At 26.4% G+C, this 25,108-nt stretch overlaps 1 protein-coding gene across 1 annotated transcript in view; it reads right to left on the bottom strand.

Moving 5' to 3' along the window:
• LOC111624196 (cholecystokinin receptor type A-like) overlaps positions 1 to 25,108 on the bottom strand; it is a 29,833-nt gene that overhangs the window by 2,816 nt on the left and 1,909 nt on the right. The window contains exons 2-3 of the mRNA XM_023367040.1: positions 1,408 to 1,941; positions 536 to 659 (exon numbers count right to left, since the gene is read on the bottom strand). Of these exons, the coding sequence (XP_023222808.1) occupies positions 536 to 659; positions 1,408 to 1,871 (588 nt within the window). The 5' untranslated portion in view covers positions 1,872 to 1,941. The remainder of the gene's footprint in view (positions 1 to 535; positions 660 to 1,407; positions 1,942 to 25,108) is intronic.

Below are 25,108 nucleotides of genomic sequence, written 5' to 3'. Positions count from 1 at the left end.
ACAAAGTAGAGAGAAAGAGAGAGAGAAAAAAAACTAAAATAACTGAAAATATATTAAGAGAATCTCACTGAAATTAAAAAGGGACGAATTGATTAAATTATATTAGAAAAAAAATTATTTGAATAACATGTTTTGAAAAATATCTAGGTCCTATAAAACAATTTAGTATTTACTGCATTACAAATACGATTGCTTTATAGCTAACATCCGTAATAAATAAAATATTTTCTCGAATTTTTCCGGGTTAATAATAAAGATAGAATTCAAAAATTTATCTTCGTGTATGCCATCATGATAAGGTCAATAACTTTTGCAGTAGGCGTGAAGAAGGCCATTACACTATAACTAGACTCTTTGACTGCTAGACCGAATACATAAATCCCAAAGGAAATATACAGAAAAGCATTTATGAATAATTTATAAGCCGCACATATTTCTCAATGTTATTAACTAGAAATTTTTATAAACATTATAGCATATAATATTCTAGATAATTTTATCAAACACTTATGTTTACACATGTAAAGATACTTACATTGACAGCAACCATCGGTGCAGCTAATAAAAGTGATAATATCCAAACTCCAACCATTAACTTCTTACAATTACTAACTGTGCACAGGGAACGAGATCTTATAGGGAATACGATAACCACAAATCTGTGTAAAATTTAATAAAATAAAACATTTTTTTTTCAATTACGCGTCATCTCTTTTAAAAGAATTAAATTAAATTAAGTTTATACTGGAAAGGGAGTCTTCGAATATTAGAAATAACCAAAATGATTAAATTTAATTGTGTAAAAGCAACACGATTAAATGATTGTTGAGAAAGCGAAAGCATGTTTTATTTAATAATATCTCAATTAGTTGGTCAATTAGCTTTCACATAATTCATGCCATTCTATATTTAATAATATATTTAAAGATTTTGTTAATTTACAATAATTTTTTACTAACGAATTGCATTTTTTTATATTAGAATAAGATTTTCCCACATTATTTGTTCATAAAAGAGAAATTTTAATTATTTACGTTTAACTTAAGTTATATAAAATAATTTTAATCAACCTATTGAAAATAAATTGTAATCCTCTATGCTGCCATAGTCGATACATGTTTATTCTATATTGAGAAAAATAAAAAGAAAGTTGTTATCATATTTCACGTATTGAAGTTTATGAACCATAAAATAACATGTTTATTCGCCTTATTTACTAAAGGATAAATTATTCTGATATTAATCATCGATCTGTGTAGCTTTATGACATTAACAAATGTTTCTGTCAAGATCAGTTAGCTCGAACTAATAGAGATAAATTTAATTTTCCTCTTATCCATTATAAATGTTTAAAAAGCTTTTATATGAGAGTAATAAAATATATTTTTAAAACATTTATAAACTTACCTTTCTAGAGTAACTGCAGATAAATTAAAAACTGATGCAAATGCAGAAAGAGTTTCAGCATAAGCAGTTAATTTGCAGATAGTGCCTTGTGTATCCCAAGAAATTACGAAATAATGAGCTACATCTAGTGGTGCACAGATAACCAAGAGGAGAAGATCAGCAACAGCTAAACTCACCAAGAAAATGCTTGTTGCGTTACTGGCTGCACGATTACGAAGCAATACCACAATAACAATAACATTTCCTGTTACGCCTATCACAAATGTGATAATGTAAGTGACTATAATGGGAAAGAAATACTCATTTATAACCCATGGTATCAGCATCTCTTCCGGATGAGCGAAAAAGATTGCATCTTCGGGTGCTCTCAAAATGTTCTTGGTAACGTTTGGTTTAATAATGAATAAACAACTATCGTTTGATGCAGCAGTTTCGTTTATATCATTTAATAAGCAGACACTCATGTTTATTATTGTATTATTTTAATCGATTTCTTTTAAAATTTAGATTATTTCAAGAGCATTTTCGTGAAATCTGAAATATAATTAAAATGTATAGTAAATGTTCAAAGTAATGAAGAAATTTTTATAAAATAATCAGTGCAAAAAAAGGAAGTTATTAATTTTAGAAGAATTTTTTTAAAAATTAATTAAACTTTACTTCTTAAACTATTTCTATTTAGTTTTCTTAATTAAAAAGAAGAAAAAATATTTTAAATATTTGATAAACAATTAATTTAATTTGTATTTTTTTAATTTCATTTTGCAGATTTTATTATTTTTCACCGTCATCTTTATTTTATCTTACTATTTATTTTTCTTAATTCTTGATCGATATATTTGTATGCCGTAGCACTTGTTCCCTGGAGGAATGTCACCGCTATGACTCAAATTTTCTTATTATTATAACCAGAAAATATTTGAAGAATGGAGGGGGAAACCATTTAACTAATTATTCAAGACAGTTTTCTATCAATTCTTATTTATAAGATTTGAATAATTCATCAAAATTTAGAATTATTTTCCTTTTAAGTCTCACTACCTATTCAAATTTCGCTTATTGTCTACAGACAGAAATATTGAATTCGAACTTTAAACACAAGATTATTTTAGAATTTTGTTTAGTCACAGAGTGAATCTCTCTGAAATAAAAGCATTTTTTTTGATATTTTTTGAAAAATATCAAAAATTATTACACTTTTTTTCTTCTATTTTATTCCATAAATATAAGTATAATATCAATAAATGGTTCATAACACAGCCTTACAAGCGAAAGAAAGGCACTAAAATTCCTATACACATACAGACACACAAAAAAGATTTATAGCCAAATATTGAAAGCTTATAGTATTATTTTATTAAGCTTTAAGAATATTATTATCTTTCAGAAACATTTTAGGTTTATTTCATTTACCGTCAAGTAAGACTGTCATCGAAATTTCATTCTCACATAGGCTATAATATCTAACAGTTCATTACTACTCCTACTAACCAAACTTTTCTCATAAGTTATCCTCTTGCTGTCATGTATTTCTCATTCATAGTTAATGTTACAACTGATAATTATAAGTTAATTCTAAATTCTAAATATTTAACACATAACGTTTAACATATGCTTATCAATCTTGTATCTACGAATAAATGTAAATTTTGGAATTAATTATTCGTGAATTCAGAAGTCAGCTTTATGATGATGATGATGATGTGTTTCTATGTTTATATTACTGAATATATATTGCAATGTAATTTATTAATATGAACTTTATTTGTTATTAAATCATTAAACTGTTACGAATAAATTATAATTGAATGAAATAATTTTAAATAAATTGGTGCTATTTAAAAATACCCCCTTTTTTTACGTATTCTGTATAATGCAATTTCTAGAAAAGGTATGGTGTATTGTGCAAATGTAATTAAAATAACTTATTTTTAAGTGAAACAATTACAAAATAATACAATTGTGTGGAATAGAATTCGTTTAATTAATTATATTATTTTATTTAAATTAAGATGATTTAAGTAAGACAATATAAGATCATTAAGATAATATCTATTATATTTTAATGTGTTTAATAAATTAATTAATAGGAAAAATTAAAGTAATTAAAAAGGTAGAATTTACATTAATTTTAAATATATATATATCTATTAATGCTTGTATTAAGTTTAATATAATCCTGTAAAAGTTATTTGGGTTTATTTTATAAATTATTATAGGATTTTAATTTACATAAGTCTTTTAGAATTTTAAATCTGTTATTTAAATATTTATGCTTCATTATAAACTTAATATCATTTTGTACGAATATAAACAGTGTTTATATACATGTAAAAAATTGAAATTTTGCAAATCATTTGCATTTATCTGCATAAACTTCATTGTTATAAATGACTGTTGTTATAAAAGAAAATTAACATTAAATTTCCTAAAATCCCATTAGAGTTAAAACTAAATCCTATTAGCACGAAGAAAATTTGTCCTTAAAGATGTCAAGAACATCTGAAATTTCTCTTTATAGATGGACAGCTTATTATCTGTTGTTGATTTATATTCTGTACTAATAAAATCGTTCTTAAATTAATTTAATTCTTTATAATTTTCAAACTCTAATTAAAATTTTTATTGCTTATTTACATCATAAAAGTCTCTATCATATTTTCTTTACATAATTATTCTTTAAATAGAGTTACGAAGGGAGTCAAAACTTTTTGATATTACGAGCAGAATTACTTTTAATTGGATCATTATATTGATTTGAAATATTTTATTTTGGAAAATATAATTAATCGTCTTTTCTAAGTTTTAAAATTTTTCCATTTAACTCTAAAGGGATCAACAAAAATATTTTGTAGAAATTTTATTTTATTTCTTTATTATTACAAGCGTTTAATACTTTTTATTTTATTTTATTTTATTACTATTACATAATAAAAATTCCTTAGTGTATTTATTAATATATTTTATTATTTATCTTTGACTATAGCAGAAGTGTTTGTTGTGTTAATAATTGATTTAATAATTTATAAACACTACAGTCATTTACATTACGTTAAATATTTATCTATATATATAATCGAGACGGGTTGATAATAATAATAATAATAATAATAATAAACGCAGAGCCCAAACGGTTAGGAGTTGAAAGTTGAAATTTGGTACACAGTTAGGATACGTCACGAGAACGCACACTAAGAAGGGATTTTTCGAAATTCACCCTTGCGGGGGAGAGAGCAGGATTAAGGCTTCAACAATGGAAGTGTCAATAATGGAAATGTCAATAATGAAAGTGTCAACAATGGAAGTGTTAAGAGAAAGAGACGTGCAAGATTTACAGGTGCAGATGCGGTTTTTTTTTTGCGTTTTTGATTGCGTTTTAATAGGGTACGTCACGAGAATATACACTAAGAAGGGATTTTTCGAAATTCCACCATCGGGGGTTAGGTTGTTAACACTTCCCCCTACGGGAAAGTGTCAACAATGGAAGTGTTAAGAGAAAACGACGTGCAAGATTTACATACGCAGATGCAGTTTTTTTTGTTTTTGCGGGAAATCGAACATTTTTTAATCCATCTAAAAATTCTCTAATTAGTCTGGAACCAGGGGGACCTAATTCTTGCATTCTTTGAAAACGGGTAAGATTGACTATAACGTAATAATCTTAATCTTTGCTATTGTTACTTTTTCCCGAGCAACGCCGGGACTATCTGCTAATAACTTTGTAATGCAGCTATTAAAAATTTGTATTTGTTATTTATTAATTATTAAAAAATACGTATCTTTAATTATTATTTAATAAAAATTTTTAATTATTTTATCTTTATTTCAAACATTTTTCTTCTCAATTATATAAGTTTATCGTGAATTTACATGAAAAATAAATTTAATTTATAATGTATATATATGCATATATTGATGTAAATTTTGATTATAAAATAAAAAAGACCATTATAAATTTATTTAAAATACAGTAACAAGTACCATTTTAATAAAGATTTGTTTTTCTCTTTCTCTCTTTTTTTCATTGTAAATATTAAATTCTTAATTTGAATTACAAAATACAAATTATGCTGTTTTTACAAATACATTATTTTTTCTATATTCTATTTAAATTATCATAAAAATTTTAGAAATGTTAAACTTTAAAGAACAACAACAAAAAAATGCTTATAAATTACCGAATTATGCGGTTCATACTACAATAAAGAGTTCCATTTTCAAGATTAAAATACATTTTATTATCGAATTATAAAGTAATGATCAAATCTTTCAACTAAATAATAAAAAGTAAATTCATACATTATGATTTTTGTATTTGTATATATATATATATTTTTTTTTTTTTTTTTTAAATCGGTTTACATTTATTTCTTTTCTTTCCTTTTAAATGTTAGAAAAATCTTTCAATATTTGTTTGTATTGTAAATATTTGATTTAAAAAGCTGCTTTTGTCGCTATAAATTACTATTGTAGTACCGCAAAAGTTAGGAGAAAGTGGATTCTTATATATTGTTGTTAGCGGATTAGATACTGAAGGAAGAAGAATAAAGAGGGAATAAGAAATAGGATAATCATAAAAAAATAACTTGTTTACAAGAGATGATAACAATGAAATAAGCCTGTTTCCTTCATATTTGTGGATAAAGTAACAAAGAAGTATAGAACTTAAAATTAGAAAAAGTATAGAGTTGAACAATATAAGCCAAAAATTCTGTAAGGTAGCCAATCACAATATGTCAACTACGATGAAATTGTGGTTTTAGAACTTCGTATGGTATTAATAAACGTTTTTAAAAGCATAAAAAGCGTACTATGTTAAAAATTAGATCTTTAGTAGCAGCAAGTCAACGAAAATCTTTTATGGTACTTTTGCATGAGGGTATTCCTTTGGTTATTGAATAAAGTACAATCAAAAATAAAGCGGTCAGTAAATTGGAAGTCTACGTATGTTATTACAGTGGCAGATTTTGTCTGGCAATACGAATCAATATAAATATTCCTTATATTTCGCTTTAAGTCATTACGTATGGCTTTGTATGTAAGGTGCCCAATATTTTTCTTTTTTGCCAATTTCTTTTTACATCAATAAACAAAGAGTTTGAAAATAGAAAGGCACAGGAATAAATTAAAGAATTTTGCATTCGATATAACTCATTATTAAATAATAACGCATCTTAAATGGTAAGGTTTGTTTATTTTTTGTATGATATATTTTTAGCTTTTACGATATGAAATAACTACCTCACTCTAGGAAAGACGATATATTTTTATATCGTGCACTGAATGTTTTTGAAAATACATCCTGCCTTAGAGAATATCTTGTTCTCCCTCTGGTTAAACCCTATTTTATGCGATTTTACGCTTTGGTAGTATCAAAGTAGTGAGGTTACTATCAATATATAAAGTTCTGTAAGGAACACGCAAAAGAGAAATACATAAATAAAAAAAGGTTATTTTATCTCTAGAAATATGAACAATAAAGCATATTTCAATTTTTTTAAATGCATTTGTTTTTATTAATAATTGCAAATAAGATTCTATATAATTTTTAATCAGATTAAACAGTTTAATTCTTAATTTACGTCTATTCGAAAGCTAATTATTTCTCATTTGTAGCCTTTTCTTATATTTTTTTGTTTTTTTTTTTAATTTTACATCTTCAATCCAGTATTAATTAGAAGCGGTATTTTAATTTTTCTAAATTTTTAAACAAAGACTGCAATTTGAAAAAATTGTAGACTATAAATTCGTACTGCAGACTGTCTATCCGTGTTCTTCTTTATCTTCGCCTTTTCCCATGTTCATGTGGGGTCGGCTTCTTCTCTCTTTAGTCCCCTCTGGTTCAAGTCTTCTTCCACTTTATCTTTCCAATGCGTCTTTGGTCTTCCTCTTTTCCTCTTACTACCAGTTTTCTGATCTTCTTTCCAACATAATTGTCACTTCTCTCCACGTGGCCAAACCACCTCAACCTACATTCTCGCATCTTTTTGCTGAAGGGGTCCACTTAACAAAACCTCTAATAAAATCATTCCTTGACACTCCAAACATTTATCTCAACATTCTCATTTCCGCCAAATCCATCTTTCTTTCTTGGGCTCTTGTTATTTCCCATGTCTCAGCTCCATATAACATTGCAGGTTTAACAACTGATTTATACATTTATACAATTTTTCTTTCAGATTGCAGCTAACTTTCTTGTCGCATAACACACCGCTCAGCTTCCTCCAGTTCATCCATCCACATTGAATTCTATGCTGCACCTCCGAGTTCATTCCACCTCCCATCTCGACAAATGTCCCAAGATATTTAAAACTTGGATCAAAAGGAAGCGGCACATTTTGGATTTTAATATTACACTCGTCTCTACCATTCAGAGTCATATAAGCTGTTTTAGTTCTACTAATCTTCATGCCCCTTTCTTCCAAAACTTTCCTCCAATCTTCCACTTTCTTCTCAGCCTTGGTTTGGGAAAGTTCACACAAGCACAATACCATCCGCAAACGGCATACTCCGTGGAGTATGCTGTTTGCGGATGACGTCACACTTGACGTCACACACCAACACGTCCATTATCAGGTCAAACAAATAAGAGCTAAGGGTCGATCCCTGATGCAAAATAACATTAACGAAGAACCCTTCTATAATGTTCACACTGCTCTTAACTACTCCCTCGTACATTTCCTTGACGAGCCTAACATATTTTCCTGAAACATTCTTTTCTCTCAAACATCTCCATATCTCTTTCCTTGGTACCCTATCATACACCTTTTCTAGATTTATGATCACCATGTGCAAATCTTCCTGCATGTCCCTGTGTCTTTCCATCAGCTGTTTTAGAGCAAAGATAGCATCAGTCGTACTCCTTCCAGGAAAAAACCAAACTGTTCCTCTCCCATCTCAGATTCCTTCCTAATTTTCTTCTATCTACAATTTTCTCCCAAATCTTTATAATATGGGACAATATCTTTATATCTCTGTAATTTCCGCAATTCTGTACATCTCCTTTACCTTTAAAGATCGGCACAAGAATGCTCTTCCTCCATTCATCCGGGATCTTCTCCTGCTGCCAGAGTTCCTTCATAAGGTCACAGAGGATATCAATTCTCTCCTTACCCAAACCTCTCCAAGCGTCAACCGGAATCCGATCAGTGCCTATTACTTTCCCCATCTTCATTTTCCTAAGCACACTTTCCACTTCTTTTCTGCTAATATCTTGCACAACTCCTTCATTTACCTCTTCATTCTCGTATAAAGTTCTGGGGTTTTCTTCATTCAATAAATTCCTAAAATATTCTTTCCATCTTTCCTTGATTGACCCTTTCGTAATCTTGTAATACCACTCCTTTATCCTTTTTAATCTGTTTAATAGAGGTAAAATCTTTTAAAATCTTCTAAAATCCTACTGTAGCCTTAGAGAGAGTCTGGATGAGAACCGGATTAAGACCTCGTATAATTTATCATGGATGACACGGGTCGGTGCATCGTTCTCCATTCCTCATCCATGTTGGCTGACCTCATTGCGGATCAGATCCGTCCTTAATTGGCGTAATTCGACCAGACATGTAGCATAAATGTATTGGTTCCTCACGTTAATTAATCAATTCGATCAATCAATTTAACATCTTCCGATTCGTTGTGTTCAAGTATAATACATTATACATTTTGGTTGAATTTTAAAAGTAATGTTGAAAATTATTTGTAAACAATGAAATAAATAGAAAAATTCATATTTATTAAATTGTTTATCAATGATATATTAATATAAAAGATTTTTTTTAGTTTTATCAAATTTACATTTAATTTCGCATCAACTTTACAGCATTATTTATGTATTAATGTTTATTGAAACAAGACTTTTGTCAGTAATGTACTTGAATTTAGAAGGAAGAGACTAATTTAATTTAATGTCGAACGTAAGTGTCATGTTCTACATTATCCCTTTCTTTCATTTAAACAATTTTATATAATATCCCTATCAAAATTAAAACACTGAATTCTATCTAACGTTAAACTTGAATTAAATTTTAGAATTTAATATATTGAAATATTATGTAAATAATAGTTAGACTATACTTTAAATTTCTCCCTTATATTATATTCAGACTTAAGGATAGATTCACAATAAATACTAATTATTATATAAATATATATAAAAAATATATATACTGTTCTTATGAGCAAGTTCTTCTGTGTTACACAATAAAACTTTTCCGATAATTGGAGAACGAGAATACGAAAATTCTATTTACGGAAAATTTTCAGTTTAGTTTTTCAATGAAGTTTTCTTTTAAACTCGATCTCTTTGTTATCCTTTCTGATACAAAAACATATTTCAAAAATTCTTTTATTTGGTATTTTTTCTTTCTCTTTCTCTCTCTCTACCTTTTATGTTTGTTCTTCGAATTGAATCACTAGGCTGCAATTTTAAAGAATTGTAGACCTATAAATTCCCACCGTGGTCTGTCTGTCTGTCATTTCTTAATCTGGAGAACTGCTTTAGCCGACACCATATATGGAAAAATTAGGGGCAGGAGGTCCCAATTAACTATATATATAAACTTCCCATACAAACTGAAAGTCACTTTCAGTTTGTATGTACTTATTTCAATTCTAAAGTTTTCCCCTGAAATCGAATCGTCGGTATTCCATTGCTGACAGAAAAGTATGATGTACAGGAGCAAAATACTACTAATTTGAGGTAAAGAGCATATATTTAAATAAAAAAAAACAGTGTCTTGCCCCTGTACATCATACTTTTCCTTTATACACAAATACTCCCATGTAAAATGGATTCTTATAATCTGTTTATCCCTAATAATAAAATAAAACATTTTTTTTTCAATTACGCGTCATCTCTTTTAAAAGATAAACAGTAATAAAAAATTGTTTCCAAATTCCTATTTGTAATTTTGTCACAAATCGTTGACTACTTCACGGTTGAAGTATTCATCATTAGATGGCTTTTATTCCTTTAAGTATGAAAGCTACATTTTAAGTGAGGATATCAAGTTATAATGCGAAGTCATTGAGAGTGAATGAATTGAAAACCATTGTAATAAATTAAATATAAATTTCATGTCAAAAAAATAAGAAAAAATTTCTGCTCTTGACAATAGAATATTTAACTAACATTTGTGATTAATTCCACTTTAGAAAAATGTTTATAAATCAACTTTATTGTATAATTGATATCACGATGCCAACACAATTAAAACAAGCAGCTTTCTTAAGCATTTTTCACAATAAAAAGTTGTTATTTTTTATTTTGAACAACTCGAAATTACTTTAGACGTCGTTGTAAACTCGACACAAGACTCGAAAATTATCTTAGAGATCGATTTGACATCATTAAGATGACTCATATTGGGAGTAAGAGTATTGTTAAAAGTTTCTATTCTACTCTTCAGGAACTGCTGAATATGCTACTTAAAATGTTGGACAGTTATAAATGTATACTATAATACTATCAATAGTATTTCTAAAAAAAAATTTAATGTCAAAAATATAAAAGAAGTCATTTAAAAATTGAAATTGAAGCTAGATAAAATATCTTACTAGTTCATTTGTTCAATTAAAAAAAAGTAATAGTATTTTTAAATGTTCGTAAAATAACTATATGGCTTAGCTACACCTAAAACAGTGTAAAGTAACCAAAGTAATCCAACTTAAATTGTATAAATCAATATGTAAATTCTATCCATCTGTAGAATCTCTATCCATTTCTGAGTCTACAGATGGAATTTTCTGTCTGTAAGATCCAAATAGAAAAATGCATTTTGTAATGGATGGTAGTGAAATTCAAACCTTTTTCGATAATATGCTAAATTCTCTAATCATATAAAAGCACAGGGATTATATTCCAATGAAAGTTTTCATTGGAAACACTTTTTCTTTAGTTTTTAAGTTAACTGAAATGAAATATGTATGTAAATTTTAATAAAATTGCTTTAAAGATATAGACATTTCTCTAATTTCTTTCTAATGAGATAAAAGCTCATTTCAGTTCTCTACATTGAGATGAATGTTAACGTCGTTTTTGAATATATTTTAATGCTAATCGAACATTTTAATAGATATATACTTGTATAATACAGTAGACTCTTCCTATAACACTGTAGATAATTCCGTGTTATATGAATTCCGTGTTGTACGAGTCACTTAGATTTTACAAATACGTGTGCCTGGCTATGAACGGATCACATATTTTTAAAATCTAAGTGACTCGTACAACACGGAATTCATATAACACGGAATTATCTACTGTGTTATAGGGAGGAGTCTACTGTACATTATGAATTACTTATATTAATAATTGAGATTACTGTTTCAAAATTTATAGTTTAAATATACCTTGTATTTTAACTTCATTAACCATCTTATAATTAGTTTATAATAGGATTGTAAAACCAGTTTATTCAAAAGGTATTACAGTTTCTCTTTGTTTTATTTTTTTTTTTAATTTTCATTTCTTCCTCTTTATTTGGAAAATATTTTAAAGAAAATAGTTTGTTTTTTTTTCTATTATCACTTTGGATAAATATTCACTTTTATTTGAATGGACATAAATACAAAAATCGATATTTAATAAGCAAAACGAAGATTTTGATTGAAAAGCAAATCTTTAAATCTCAATTTCTAAATTATTATCTTCAGAGGAGAAAAATGGTGATGAAGTTTAGCTTACGATTTTATTTACAGAATAATTTTAACATTTCTAATATTGTTTATTTAACTTGCTAAAGTAAATTGAATTTATTACCTTTACAAAATTTTATCGTTAAATATTTATCAGATTTTGCAAGATTTATTATCATCAGATCTTACACAGAATGTACAGAATATATAAATAATTCTCTATCACATACTGTACGTTTTTAGTAAGTTATAATTTAAATTAATTTGTAAACTCGATTTTATAAACAGGTATAAATTGCTTGTATAATTAATTATACGTAAAATAATTGAAATATTAAAATCGTTTGCTGGCTAGAATTTTAAAATTACCAATTCCAACTGTCTGTCTGTCCTTCCTTAATCTTGAAAACGGAATTATACAGATGAATACTCGAGACCAAATATGGAAAAATTAGGAGCCGAAAATCCCAATTAATTATATACAAACTTCTTCAGATTTTGATCGGAAGTCTTCACGTTATGTCGATTCAAATATGTTCTTCATAATTAGTTAAATAGACGACCAGTATGACTCTGTTGTTAAGAGGAAAAGTATGATGTACAGGGGCAAGACACTAATAAAATCGAAAGCATTGAGTATCGAAATCTAAAAAATTGCAGCCTGGTATTGTGACAATGTCACAATAAATAATTGCTCTTATCTTTTTTTTATATTTCTGTCAATATTTAAATAACTAACATAGAATAAAGTTAAGTAAAAAAGAAGCTTAAAATATTTATACTTGGGTAATGTAAATATTTTGTACTTCTTTCTTATATTTAATCTTCATAAAATTAAATAGACTGTAAGTACAATACTCTCACAATTAAAAATTAAAATATATATATAAAAAAACGAGCAATTATTTATTATGACCAGCATTGTGACGATGTCACAATGCCTGGCTGTAATTTTAAATTGCAACCAAATTAATAATTCACCTAATTAATTTTTAATTCTAAGAAAAATCTATAGTTTGCATTACATAAACTTTTCAGAACAAATAATAATAATATTATCTACAAGTGACAAGTAAATAAAATCACTGAATTGGTCGTGGATTCGCGACTGTCCACGTGGAGTTTTTCGGGTTTTCTTCTCGTTTCTAACACATAGAGAAGGGTTTCCTATAAAACAAAAGGTCCTACCAGGAAGCATCCCTCTTGGCAGATCGCCCAAGTGTTACGTTGCCTTAATTTCATCAATTAAATCCAATAATAATATCGGAAAATTGAATTAAAATGCTTGATCGGAAATTGTATTTTTCTCTCAATATAGTTCACAAGAACGTCCAACAATAATGGACAAAAGTAGGCTATAATAACAAGTTTATATTCGATATAAATTCTTTCAGATAATCTTAAATATCTTTTCTAAATTTATTTTATTATATTTATACTGTAAACTGATAATCGAATTAGAAATTAGTTTTAGTAGAATATTTTTACATAAAATTTAATTTTAAGATATTTTTTGATTTTTTTTTGTTTTGCTTGTTTTACAAGAGGCTTATTACAGTAATTGTTTATCTTTTCACTAACAAAATCTTATTAGTTAATGCATTTAAATTTTCTTTTCATCATGAATTAACACAAACTCAATTAATACGGAATGGGATTATCTTTAAATTGTAATTTACTAATTTTAATTCAAACTTTTATAAAAGTTTAAAGCATAAAATAATTAGATTGTTCTCCAAGTTTTATCTTTAGTTACTTTTAAACATGGTCTATATATTTAGTATTATGACATACATTACTCGAGATTTATTTTATATAAAGTTAAGTATATATTAATATAAATAATTTATTTTTTTTTCAATAATATTATATTATAAAAAAAGTTTTAAATTATTTTAAAATTATTAACATATATATTTTTTTTTTTGTTGATAAACGTTTACAGATTATTTTTTTTTTCTTTGCCAAAAATCTTTTAATAATAAATGATTAATTATTCTTTACGTAATAAAATGAATATTATACGATTTTTTTGTAGTGAAATTTTAATAATTTGTTATCATAAATTAATTTTTTTAATTATAATTTCACGTTAACAGCGTTATTTTTTCTTCTTTGAAAAACTGACAAAAGTTTTTCAAATTTTCGGCAGTGAATATGAATTTTTTATGAAGAATGTTAACAAAAATTTAGAATAATACTTTTTTTATTTTTAAATTAAGTCTAGGAATTTTTAAAGATTTTTTTTTTTTTGAATTTTTCATCTGGTTCAATCAAAAACCCTTGCCTAGCGAATGAAACAGATGAATGCATCGATTGTGCCGCACATGCCATGTGTCCTTTATTTGTCATCTTTTATGAACTATTTTAGCTGAATTTTTTTATGTTTTTGGATAGAAATTTATTTCGATCGTAAATGTTAAATTTCTAACTTATTAAATAATTTATTAAAATAACTTTAAGCAAAAAATATAAAATTTTCTTATAATAAAAATTGAATAAAACTAAAATTGTTACAACTTAAGTAAATATTACTTACTTAAAACAATCTTTAAAAAAAAGAAAATTGTGACATTAGAATTTCAAATATAACAACAAACAATTGATAAAATAGCATTTTGTCTATCTGAAGTACTCGAAATCATATAATAAAAAGCCTTTCTTCATCTTTAAAAGTTTTCATAAAATAGAAATGATATTGAAAATATCTCAAAACTCCAAATTTTATTCACTGTTCACTCTATTAAGATTAATTTATTAAGAAGAAAACGGATAGAAAACGTATTGGAAAATAATATAATTAAAATAATAAATGAATAGAATTGTTACCTGTCTAAATTAAATAATAAAATGACTGATTTTTTACAGTATAAACGTCTTTAAAATTAGTAAATAAAGAAGGAATTAGATTTTCAATTTCATTAATCAATTGGATGTTAATCTAGTAAGTTGGGAATTAAACTTTTGAATTCATTAAAAAAGTTAAAATGTTTAATATATTTCTCTACTTTTCTTTTAAATAATAATTTAGTAATGTTTTTAATTTTTATTTTTAATATAGAGAAATTTTTCTTGTTTATTATTAATTCGAATTAAATTAAATTGATAAATAATGATGAATTAAGAATTATACAATTACTCTCAACAAAATGTTTAATTAAGATATAAAAATCCTCAAGAATATTAACATATTAATGTGATTGAACTTATTAATTACTGTTGTTAAAATGTCACAGTTTTAATATTTAATTAAAAATATTATTAATTAGTGTGTATTTTTTAAAATTAAAATATTCCTTACAGATTCGCATTGTAAAATCATACCACAATAAAAAAAATCATCTTTATACGTACATAATATTTAAAGTTTAAATTTTATCTCTGTTTTATATACTTTTGTGTGCCATAGCGTTAACATTCATGGAATAACACCCGTTATATTCATTTTATTGACTCTCTGAAGAAATTTGAGTTGATCGAATCAGTTTAAAAGTTGTCGAGTGGAATGATTAAAGAATTTATCAAGTAACGTTTTTAATATAACATTTCTTACAGAGTAGAGTATATTTAATTCGAGATTTAATTTTATATATTGCTAGTCAAATAGAATAGATTTATGTCTTATGTTATAAAGTTATATAGATCGACATATGAAAATTTTATCTTAAATTTCATAAGTTTTCTTGAAAGAAGTTTCTCTTTTATTACTTCAGTTATAATTACACTTATACATCTATCTATCTTTTTCAGTAGGATTAAGTTAGGTTGTAGACTGTAGCGGACACAAATACACCAGATATTACGTCGTCATAACATACCCCAATCTGCAACCAGTAAAATATGCAGTGGAAGAGCACAGCGATTTGAGTTGTGCAACATGATTTGATTTACAGCATTGTGAAGTACAACTCCAGCACATTTTATGGACTGACGATGCATTTTTTTCCATGAATAGCGTGTATAACCGTTACAATGTGCACCACTGGACAGAGTTATTCTCCAACGATGCACGCTACCACGTGCGTTTTACCCTAAACGTCTGGTGCGGAATTTGAGATGATGCATCGACGGTACCCTGAATAGTAACCGATATCTGAACACGACAGTGGACGAATGGTTTGATGACTTGCCAGTAGCACCAGCAAGTTTGGTACTAGCACCATGGCGCTCATCTTCATTCTCGGACTAATGTGTGTCAATGGTTTGGCAACCGCTGGATAGGATAGGTTCTGTTCCATGACCATCACGTTTCTCAAACTTCACCCCTCTTTTTTCTATGAGAGCCACTTAAAAGTTATGATGAGCACCTAGCAACACCAAGTGATGCTAGTGAATAGGAGAAATGCATACGAGAGGCCTGTGAAACGATGATACTATGAATGTTATGTACCATCCACGTCACGCTCAACCGTCTATACTATACATCTTTATATTGCTGCTAAAAGTAGTCGTTTTGAACATGTTATCTAACAAAATAAAACTCACGTTTTTTTTGTATCAATTTCTGTAATATTCTTATTATCCTTTATAATCACAGATCATTTTCATGTTGTGATTAAACGTCTTAAATTAATTCTCTTTGGTTATTTTAGCGCTGGATAAGTTCCACATTCATACTACAATCGTTCAATGCTGGGAAAGATGGCTTTTGTCCTTGGATAGATGTTTAAGTGGATAATNTGATACTATGAATGTTATGTACCATCCACGTCACGCTCAACCGTCTATACTATACATCTTTATATTGCTGCTAAAAGTAGTCGTTTTGAACATGTTATCTAACAAAATAAAACTCACGTTTTTTTTGTATCAATTTCTGTAATATTCTTATTATCCTTTATAATCACAGATCATTTTCATGTTGTGATTAAACGTCTTAAATTAATTCTCTTTGGTTATTTTAGCGCTGCATAAGCCCCACATTCATACTACAATCGTTCAATGCTGGAAAAGATCGCTTTTGTCCTTGGATAGATGTTTAAGTGGATAATAAATTTCATATTTAAAATATCTTAATTTTCTCATTATTTCAATATAAATTTTATGTTTTAATGATAAATTTTTAATTTTATTTTGTTACAAAACTTAATAGAATATTGTAAAATATTATTATATTTAATAATTTAAACATTACATAAATAAACAAATACATATATATATATAAATTATAAAATTTCGTATATCTTTTGTTTTAATATATTCAAATTGTTTATTAAAACTAACAAATATTTTATCACAGATAATCTTCATTATCATATATATTGAATTATAGTTACATTCTGATAAATTATATTGTACTATTATCACTTTAAATCTGATTTTTAGTAAAATTCTCATGATACCTATAAACATTTGTTTGGCATTATCATATCAATTCTTTTATTTATTTATTTTTTCTTCTTTACGTTGAACTCATTCGCGGAATCAATGAAACATTCACCATCCTCTTGAATTAAACATCACCATACAATTTTCAAAGTAGAAAATCTGATCCACTAATGCATTCCTCTACTGTTTCTTCATCGCTGTTCTTATTCTATCGATATTTTCGAAACATCTCTCAAAATATACTTGGTAAATTCTTCTATTCCTCTTCAGAATACACTAAGTACAACCTATTCAAAACTTCTTTTACGAAAGAAAAATTTTATGACAGAAAGGAATATATATATATATATATATTTTTTTTTTTCAGGACAAAAATCTTTTGTGATGTTATTTTTAATTGGCAATGTAAACTGATTAAAGTTAAAGAGTTTTTGATATAAAGAGAAATAAATGAAGAATAAACAATTCCGTTTTTTTTTTTATTTCTAAAAACAGTTATTTTTTACAAATATCTCATAATATAGACTTATTGTAAGTTATAAACATTTAAATTTAGATCGTACTGTTATTACTTTAACGGTTCTATTATATATAACACAGGAAAAGTATGGCGAAATGATCTTCCCCACAAGATTTTTACATTTTTTTGGACACCGGGGGGGCTTGAAACATCGAGAAATGCAAAAGAAAAACGGAGTTTTTCCTGTATGTATGGATGGATGCTAGTGTGTGTGGGTCACGATTTTGTTCACCCTCTTTGAAGGTTAATAAATTTTGTCGAAAATTTCTTAAATTTTGCAGTGAGATTTGTGTATTATGGAGATTGATGCTATTAAATTTTGGTGGTTAAAGATCGACGGAGTGGGAAATAAAGGGGGTCGTGTGTCATATCTCAAGTAGAATCGAACATAACGACGAGTTTACTCGTTATTAACATTTACAATATATATATATATATATATATATTTAAATAAAACTCATCCCTATTCTGAAAATTAAGCTTTTTTTTTGCCATTTTATAATACTTAAAATGTATTTTTAACAAAATATCGTAACAGATGGTGTCACCAAAATTATAAATGTTGCCGAGAAAGTTAAGCAACTCGTTGATGAATTTGTTATAATTGACAAAAATATACTATGAAATAAATTAAATAAATTTATTTAATGAAATTAAAATATAAGTAAAACAAAAATTTCAATTGAAAGTTGGTTTCTGGTGTAAGATTTATTGTATGAAATCTGAAAAGTATGATTGCTTCAAGAGAATAAAACTGAAATCCGTAGAATATAAACCGTCTATCTGATATGATAATAAAAAATAAGACGAATTCAGACAGTATATCCACTAAAATCCATCTAAGTTATAAACTAAAAAGAATCTATTCGAAAGTATTACATGTACAGTACAAAGTTTCTAAATTAGTATTAATATCGTTTTCTATTATTAGACTATTCTTAATTAACATTTATTAAAAGAGTTGAAATTATAATAATCCTCTTCTAATTCTGAATCGAAAATAAATGCTATTTTAATTAATAGTGACTAGAAAAGCAAGAGGATAAACAAGATGTGAGAATATCATAAAGCATCTCTGACAGAAAATTCAAGATTTAAAAAAAAATGTTAGAAATTTACATTATTTTAAATATAAAAAATATATATACTGTTCTTATGAGCAAGTTCTTTTGTGTTACACAATAAAACTTTTCCGATAATTGGAGAACGAGAATACGAAAATTCTATTTACGGAAAATTTTCAGTTTAGTTTTTCAATGAAGTTTTCTTTTAAACTCGATCTCTTTGTTATCTTTTCTGATACAAAAACATATTTCAAAAATTCTTTTATTTGGGATTCTTCCCTTTCTCTTTCTCTCTACCTTTTATGTTTGTTCTTCGAGTTGAATCACTAGGCTGCAATTTTAAAGAATTGTAGATCTATAAATTCCCACTGTGGTCTGTCTGTCATTCCTTAATCTAGAGAATTGCGTTAGCCGAGACCAGATATGGAAAAATTAGGGTCAGGAGGTCCCAATTAACTATATATATAAACTTCCCATACAAACTGAAACTCACGTTATTTCAATTCAAAAATTTTCCCCTGATAGATTACCGACGATTCCATTGCTGACAGAAAAGTATAATGTACGGGAGCAAAACGCTACTAATTTGAGGTAAAGAGCATATATTTAAATTAAAAAAAAACAAAACAGTGTCTTGCCCCCTGTACATCATACTTCACCTTTATACACAAATACTCCCATGTAANAAGATTATTTTTTACTTGTATAAAATAATCTAAAGCATTTAATTAAATTTAAAGTTATAGATTTTGATTGAATTTTAAAAGATTTATAAGAACTGCAAGTCAAGATAAGATTTCAGATGATAAGAAATTATTGACTTGTTATTTAGTAAAAAAAAAATCCGCATTATCTTATAATAAAGGTGTAAATTCTAGATTTGATTATTAAATCCCTCCTTATTTTTCTTCAAATATTAAAAATATCTGTTAAAAAAATATTCGGTTAAAAAAATATGAAAAAACAAATTGAAGGTTACTTAACTTAAATAAAATATGTAACTATTGCTTATTTATTAAATATTAAGACAATACAGGTATTGTCATTAAAGTACAGTACAGTACTATTATACTGATTATCATTAATCATATATCTTACATGATTAATGATTCTGTCTTGTGTCACGATTGTTAAAATTAATAATTATTAAAAGTTCTATAAATTGTACAATGAAGATTATTGTGAATTATTTAATACGAGTTTTTTTTAATTTTTAAATATTATAAACAAAAAAGATATATATATAATAGTAAAAGGTCTGTAAAAATATAAGAATATAATAGATTATTTTAAAAATATGTTTACATTTATAACGAAAATATACAAACTTGCAACAGGTGTCCTTTGTAGTCAGGTGCTAGAAACCAAGCCCGAATTATATTAATAATCAAGAGATAAAGACGGATATGTTATCGGCCACACATTACTATATAAAACTAAGTTCTCTATACTGAGTGACCACAAAGAAAGTTCTTCTGTGGTCTTTAAGATAACTTTCTGTTTTCTAACTTTAAAACAAAGTTTTAGTAAACTGAAAACAAGCTATTAATTGAGTCTAAAGTAAGGTATTTTTTTAATTAAATATAAAAGAAACAAGAAGACAATTTTCATGGCAATATAAAGTTAATTTTATGATAAAACATGTGTCTTAATCCAAATAATTGGATATTAGAGGACTAAATAAATTCTTTCTCTCCATTAATTAGAGAAATCAATAAACATATTAATAGTCTGGTTATGGAAAAATGAAAGGTATTAAGACCAATTGAATCTCTGTGTTTATGATACATGCCAAATGCAGCAGTGTATGAATGTCAATGATGTTTTCCCAATGAAAATTGTTCGTAATTAATTAATATTTCTCGCTATTCTGGCTATAGAAACAAGAAATATTTTTATATATTATAGATCTGGTTCAAACTGATCTGAAGATCAATTTGAGGATCGCCCATTCCACTATGGATGAGAGATAGTGAACGATGCCTCTATCGTATTATTCTTAATTAATACGCCAACGATATACCTTTAAATGTGTAGGCGCTTTACAAGTCCAATTAATTAATTATCAGGAAAAGTACTGAAAAAATAGCGTGATTTAGATATAATTTATTTTTTAAAATATCTTCATTAGTTAAATTTAGAAACAAGACATTTATTTAATGTATATTTTTCATTTGTATATGCGCATTTCTAATAAATTTAATTTAATTTTGAATTTAAACTAATTTTTTAAAATAATAAACTAAATTTATTTACGGTTGATATACAGTATATTTCAATTCTTTTGAACAATTGTTTATTTAATTATCTACTGAATTATAAACTGTATTATGTCATATCTATTATATAATCATTAAAAAAATTGTATATTTTTTAAAGTTTTTATACATTAATCATTCATAAAATCTTCGAATATCATTGATATTTATACATTTCTTTCACTGCTTTCAATCAATCAAAGAAACGAATATTCTTCTTCTTCAAAAGTTCTTATCTTTTTCTGCATTATCACCACTGATAAATTTCTTTAGAAAGTTTCTATGCTCTATCAGATCGAACATAAAATCTTTTTAAATCTCATAGGACTTTCAGACATTGTTTAGACTGTCTGAGATTTAAATCTTGTTTTTCAGCACAGATTGTGATAATAGAAAATTATCTAAACTAAATGATACAAATGATAATATAACAACAGTGTTTATTATATTTTTAACATAAAAAGCGATTGAATCAAAGTGAATAAACATGAAAAATATAGAATTAAAAGAAATTTAATTTTAAATTCATAATTATACGTGTATATTTAGTCATTGTATATTGAAATTTATTTTTGACATTTAGAAGCTATAAGTAATGTACTGTACGTGTTTCAATTTCTTTTAATTACAAATAATAAATCATGCCATACAAATCCATGCTCAAATTAAATTAATTCTAAATTATTGCCTAAAGAATCAAGTAGCCACCTTGTCTGCAGAATATCTAATCAAATCGCTTTTGTTTTCATATGACAGATAGTATTTTATTTTAAAAGATTATTACTTAATATATTTAAAAGATATTTGTTCATAAGTTTTTATAATTTACAATATACATCGGAAAACAACCGTACAAATACATTTTTCTTTTCTACTATACCCATGTTAGCATAAAATTCATAAAATATTATCATATACTGTAATTACAGTCGACCCCCCCTATAACACTGTTAATTATTCCGTTTTATACGAATTCCATGTTGTACGAGTCACTTAGATTTTACAAATATGTGTGCCGGGCTGTGAACAGCTCATGTATTTGTAAAATCGAAATGACTCGTACAACATGAAATTCATATAAAACGGAATAATCAACAGTGTTATAGGGGGGTCGACTTTTCGATTACTCTTATTAAAGCAAATATTTCATATGCTCAAATAAATTTATTTTATAATTTATTATCAATTCGATTGATATTTTATATAATTTTTTCATGTATAACGAAAAGAAAAGAGACTACATTTTCAAGAAAATAATGGTATTGTGGTCTATTGTATTATCTTCTAAATTCTTTTTGTAGAATTTTCAATTAAACTCTCAAAGATTTCATAAGGTTTATGATATTTAATAATTAATATTATCAGGGGAAAAAATAATTACAGATGTTAAACTGAAAACAACTGCAAACTGACAGAATCGATTTGTTCATTGTCAATATAACTGTCAGATTTTCTATTGTACTCTTGTAAATGTATTACTGTACACTACAACTTTTAAAATAGGAATTTTAAAAAAAAATCTTAATCAGCTTTAGAGAATACGAAAATTACTAAATAAAATAAATGAATATAAGTTATTAGAAATAAAAATTTTTAAATCAATATATTCACTACATTATTCAAAATTATATCAGTGTTATTTCTATACAACAGTAAAATATCTAAAGATGAGAATAGCTTGGAGACAAGAATAATTACAATCTGAACGATCGATCATGCTATTAGAAAAGCATTCACTATGGAAACATCAGTTAGTAAGGGATTTCGACCTTCAGTCGATACGAAAAGATAACCTGAATGGAATTACCAACAAACAGATTAGAATGACACATATGTGTCTGTCGACTTTAAGTGATATTTGATTCCGGCATCGGAATTAATGTCGCTATCTCGATACTTATATTATTAAACGTTATTTGGTATTCCATACTTTTAATGAAAGTTTTCAGCTACTATACAAATAAGTAAGCTGTCAAGTTATACGTATCTCTTTTGAGTGTTATTAAGTTGAAAATTTTAAATTTTAAATGATAAAATTAGTCAAATGAATATTTTATAGATTTATTTATATATATTTATAATCATTATTACAGAAAATTTACAATATTTGAATCAAAAAACTTGAATTTTTTAAAAGATATTTTATGCCTTTATTCAATGGGACTTATTTCATTTGTAGTATAGAAGGAAGAAAACACTTCCATTATTTTTTTTCTTTATGTAATAATTAAGGACAAGAAGTTAACTTTATAAAAAAAAACTTGAATATTGAATATTTAAAATATTAATTTTATTTTAAAAGTGGAGAAGATTATGAATTTTTTTAAAGAAAAATTCAAAATGTTGATTCAATATATTGTCAGAACTTTTATATTTTGTCATGTAAAACGAATCCTACTAAGATTTTTACTATTTGACATTCAGATAACGCTAAAGCCAATGTAAAAGCAATCATCTTGGTTATTGAAGCACGTTTAAATCCTGCTTTATACATTGAATATTGACATCGTACAAAAATCTTAAATCACATAAAGTAATAGCATTTGGTTTTATTTATGTAAATATGATCTAAAATCAACAGCGAAAAAAAAAATGTTTGTTCACATTTATAATGGAAAAATCTCTAAAGAAATTAAAATTAATTTTAAAAATTTAAAGAAGGAAAAGAAGAGATTTATGCAACAGGTATCACTAAAGTCCATTGTAAAGTGAATGCAACACGATGCAGAAAACTCGATAGTTTCCGAAGTAACTAAAATATATCACTCATGTTTGCATTGCTAGATCTTCCTGAAAGTTATTAAGGCTAATTAGATACGAATATTAACAGTATATTCTCGAGTTTATCACAGATATTCGCTTAAAACTATTCAGTGTTTTCGATCGGTAGTCTTAAAACATGAATATCAGTTAAATTTGGCATCGATTGCTAAAAAAAAAGCAATTTTTCGTAAATGTACTGTCTATAATGGGAAATAATTGGATTTGATTACCTGCGAGGTATTAACACATACTGGACTGGCTTTAATTTTGCTCATTACAGTAAGATTAATTCTCAATGGGATCGTTCCACGGGAGTAAGATAGGAGCAATAACATTCTTCCTGAATTATCACGAGGATCATGATCGAAATCGAATCTGAACCCCCAAGGTAAAAAGAAAGACATTTATAGTTTGGCGATTTGGACGAGAAAAAAATAATAAATATTAGTCCTATTACAAAAAGCGTTATTTTGAATTGAAATAATAATAAATAATGTGGATTTAATTTAGTATTATTAATGTTAAAGTCGATCAGATAGATGTAGACAATTACTAAGTTCAATCATATTTGTACTCAATATTTTAAGGATTGTTCGGAGAAGAAACGTATTCCATCCCTTACCATAATACCCTATAGGTATTCTAGCCCATGTATGTTGATGCTTAATAGAAAATAACACAATTTAATTTATATTAATTATCATATAAATAACATTAAATTACTATTGTTTATATTTAGTAACGGTATGATATGTTATGTAATACTAATTACCTCTTCTCACTACTGCAGACTATTTACATTTTGTTCTATTTACTGTAATAATAATTCATTATTTTATCATTAGTACCGAACCAAGAATAAATCCATAGCATTTCTCATTAGTAATGTAATGTTGTTACATAGCAATCCTCTTAAGATTTGATTCATGTTTGCCTCTGCATTATCATTATTTCATCATTGATATTGATCTCAAATTCAAAGATACATGACGAATAAATCAAAATGAAACTTATCCAACAATTTCAGTAAGGAACTAGAGATAAATACTTGGACAAAATAAAAGGTTAATATATACATATGATGCTAATGTAATATTTGTAACATATATCACGTTCGATACATTTACCAATGT

Source organism: Centruroides sculpturatus, unplaced genomic scaffold, assembly GCF_000671375.1.
Source record: "Centruroides sculpturatus isolate CEXI.00-Female unplaced genomic scaffold, Cexi_2.0 scaffold29, whole genome shotgun sequence".
NCBI classification, from domain to species: domain Eukaryota; kingdom Metazoa; phylum Arthropoda; class Arachnida; order Scorpiones; family Buthidae; genus Centruroides; species Centruroides sculpturatus.
The sequence above is the reverse complement of the archived record's forward strand: the minus strand, read 5'-3'. Positions and strand labels throughout refer to the sequence as shown.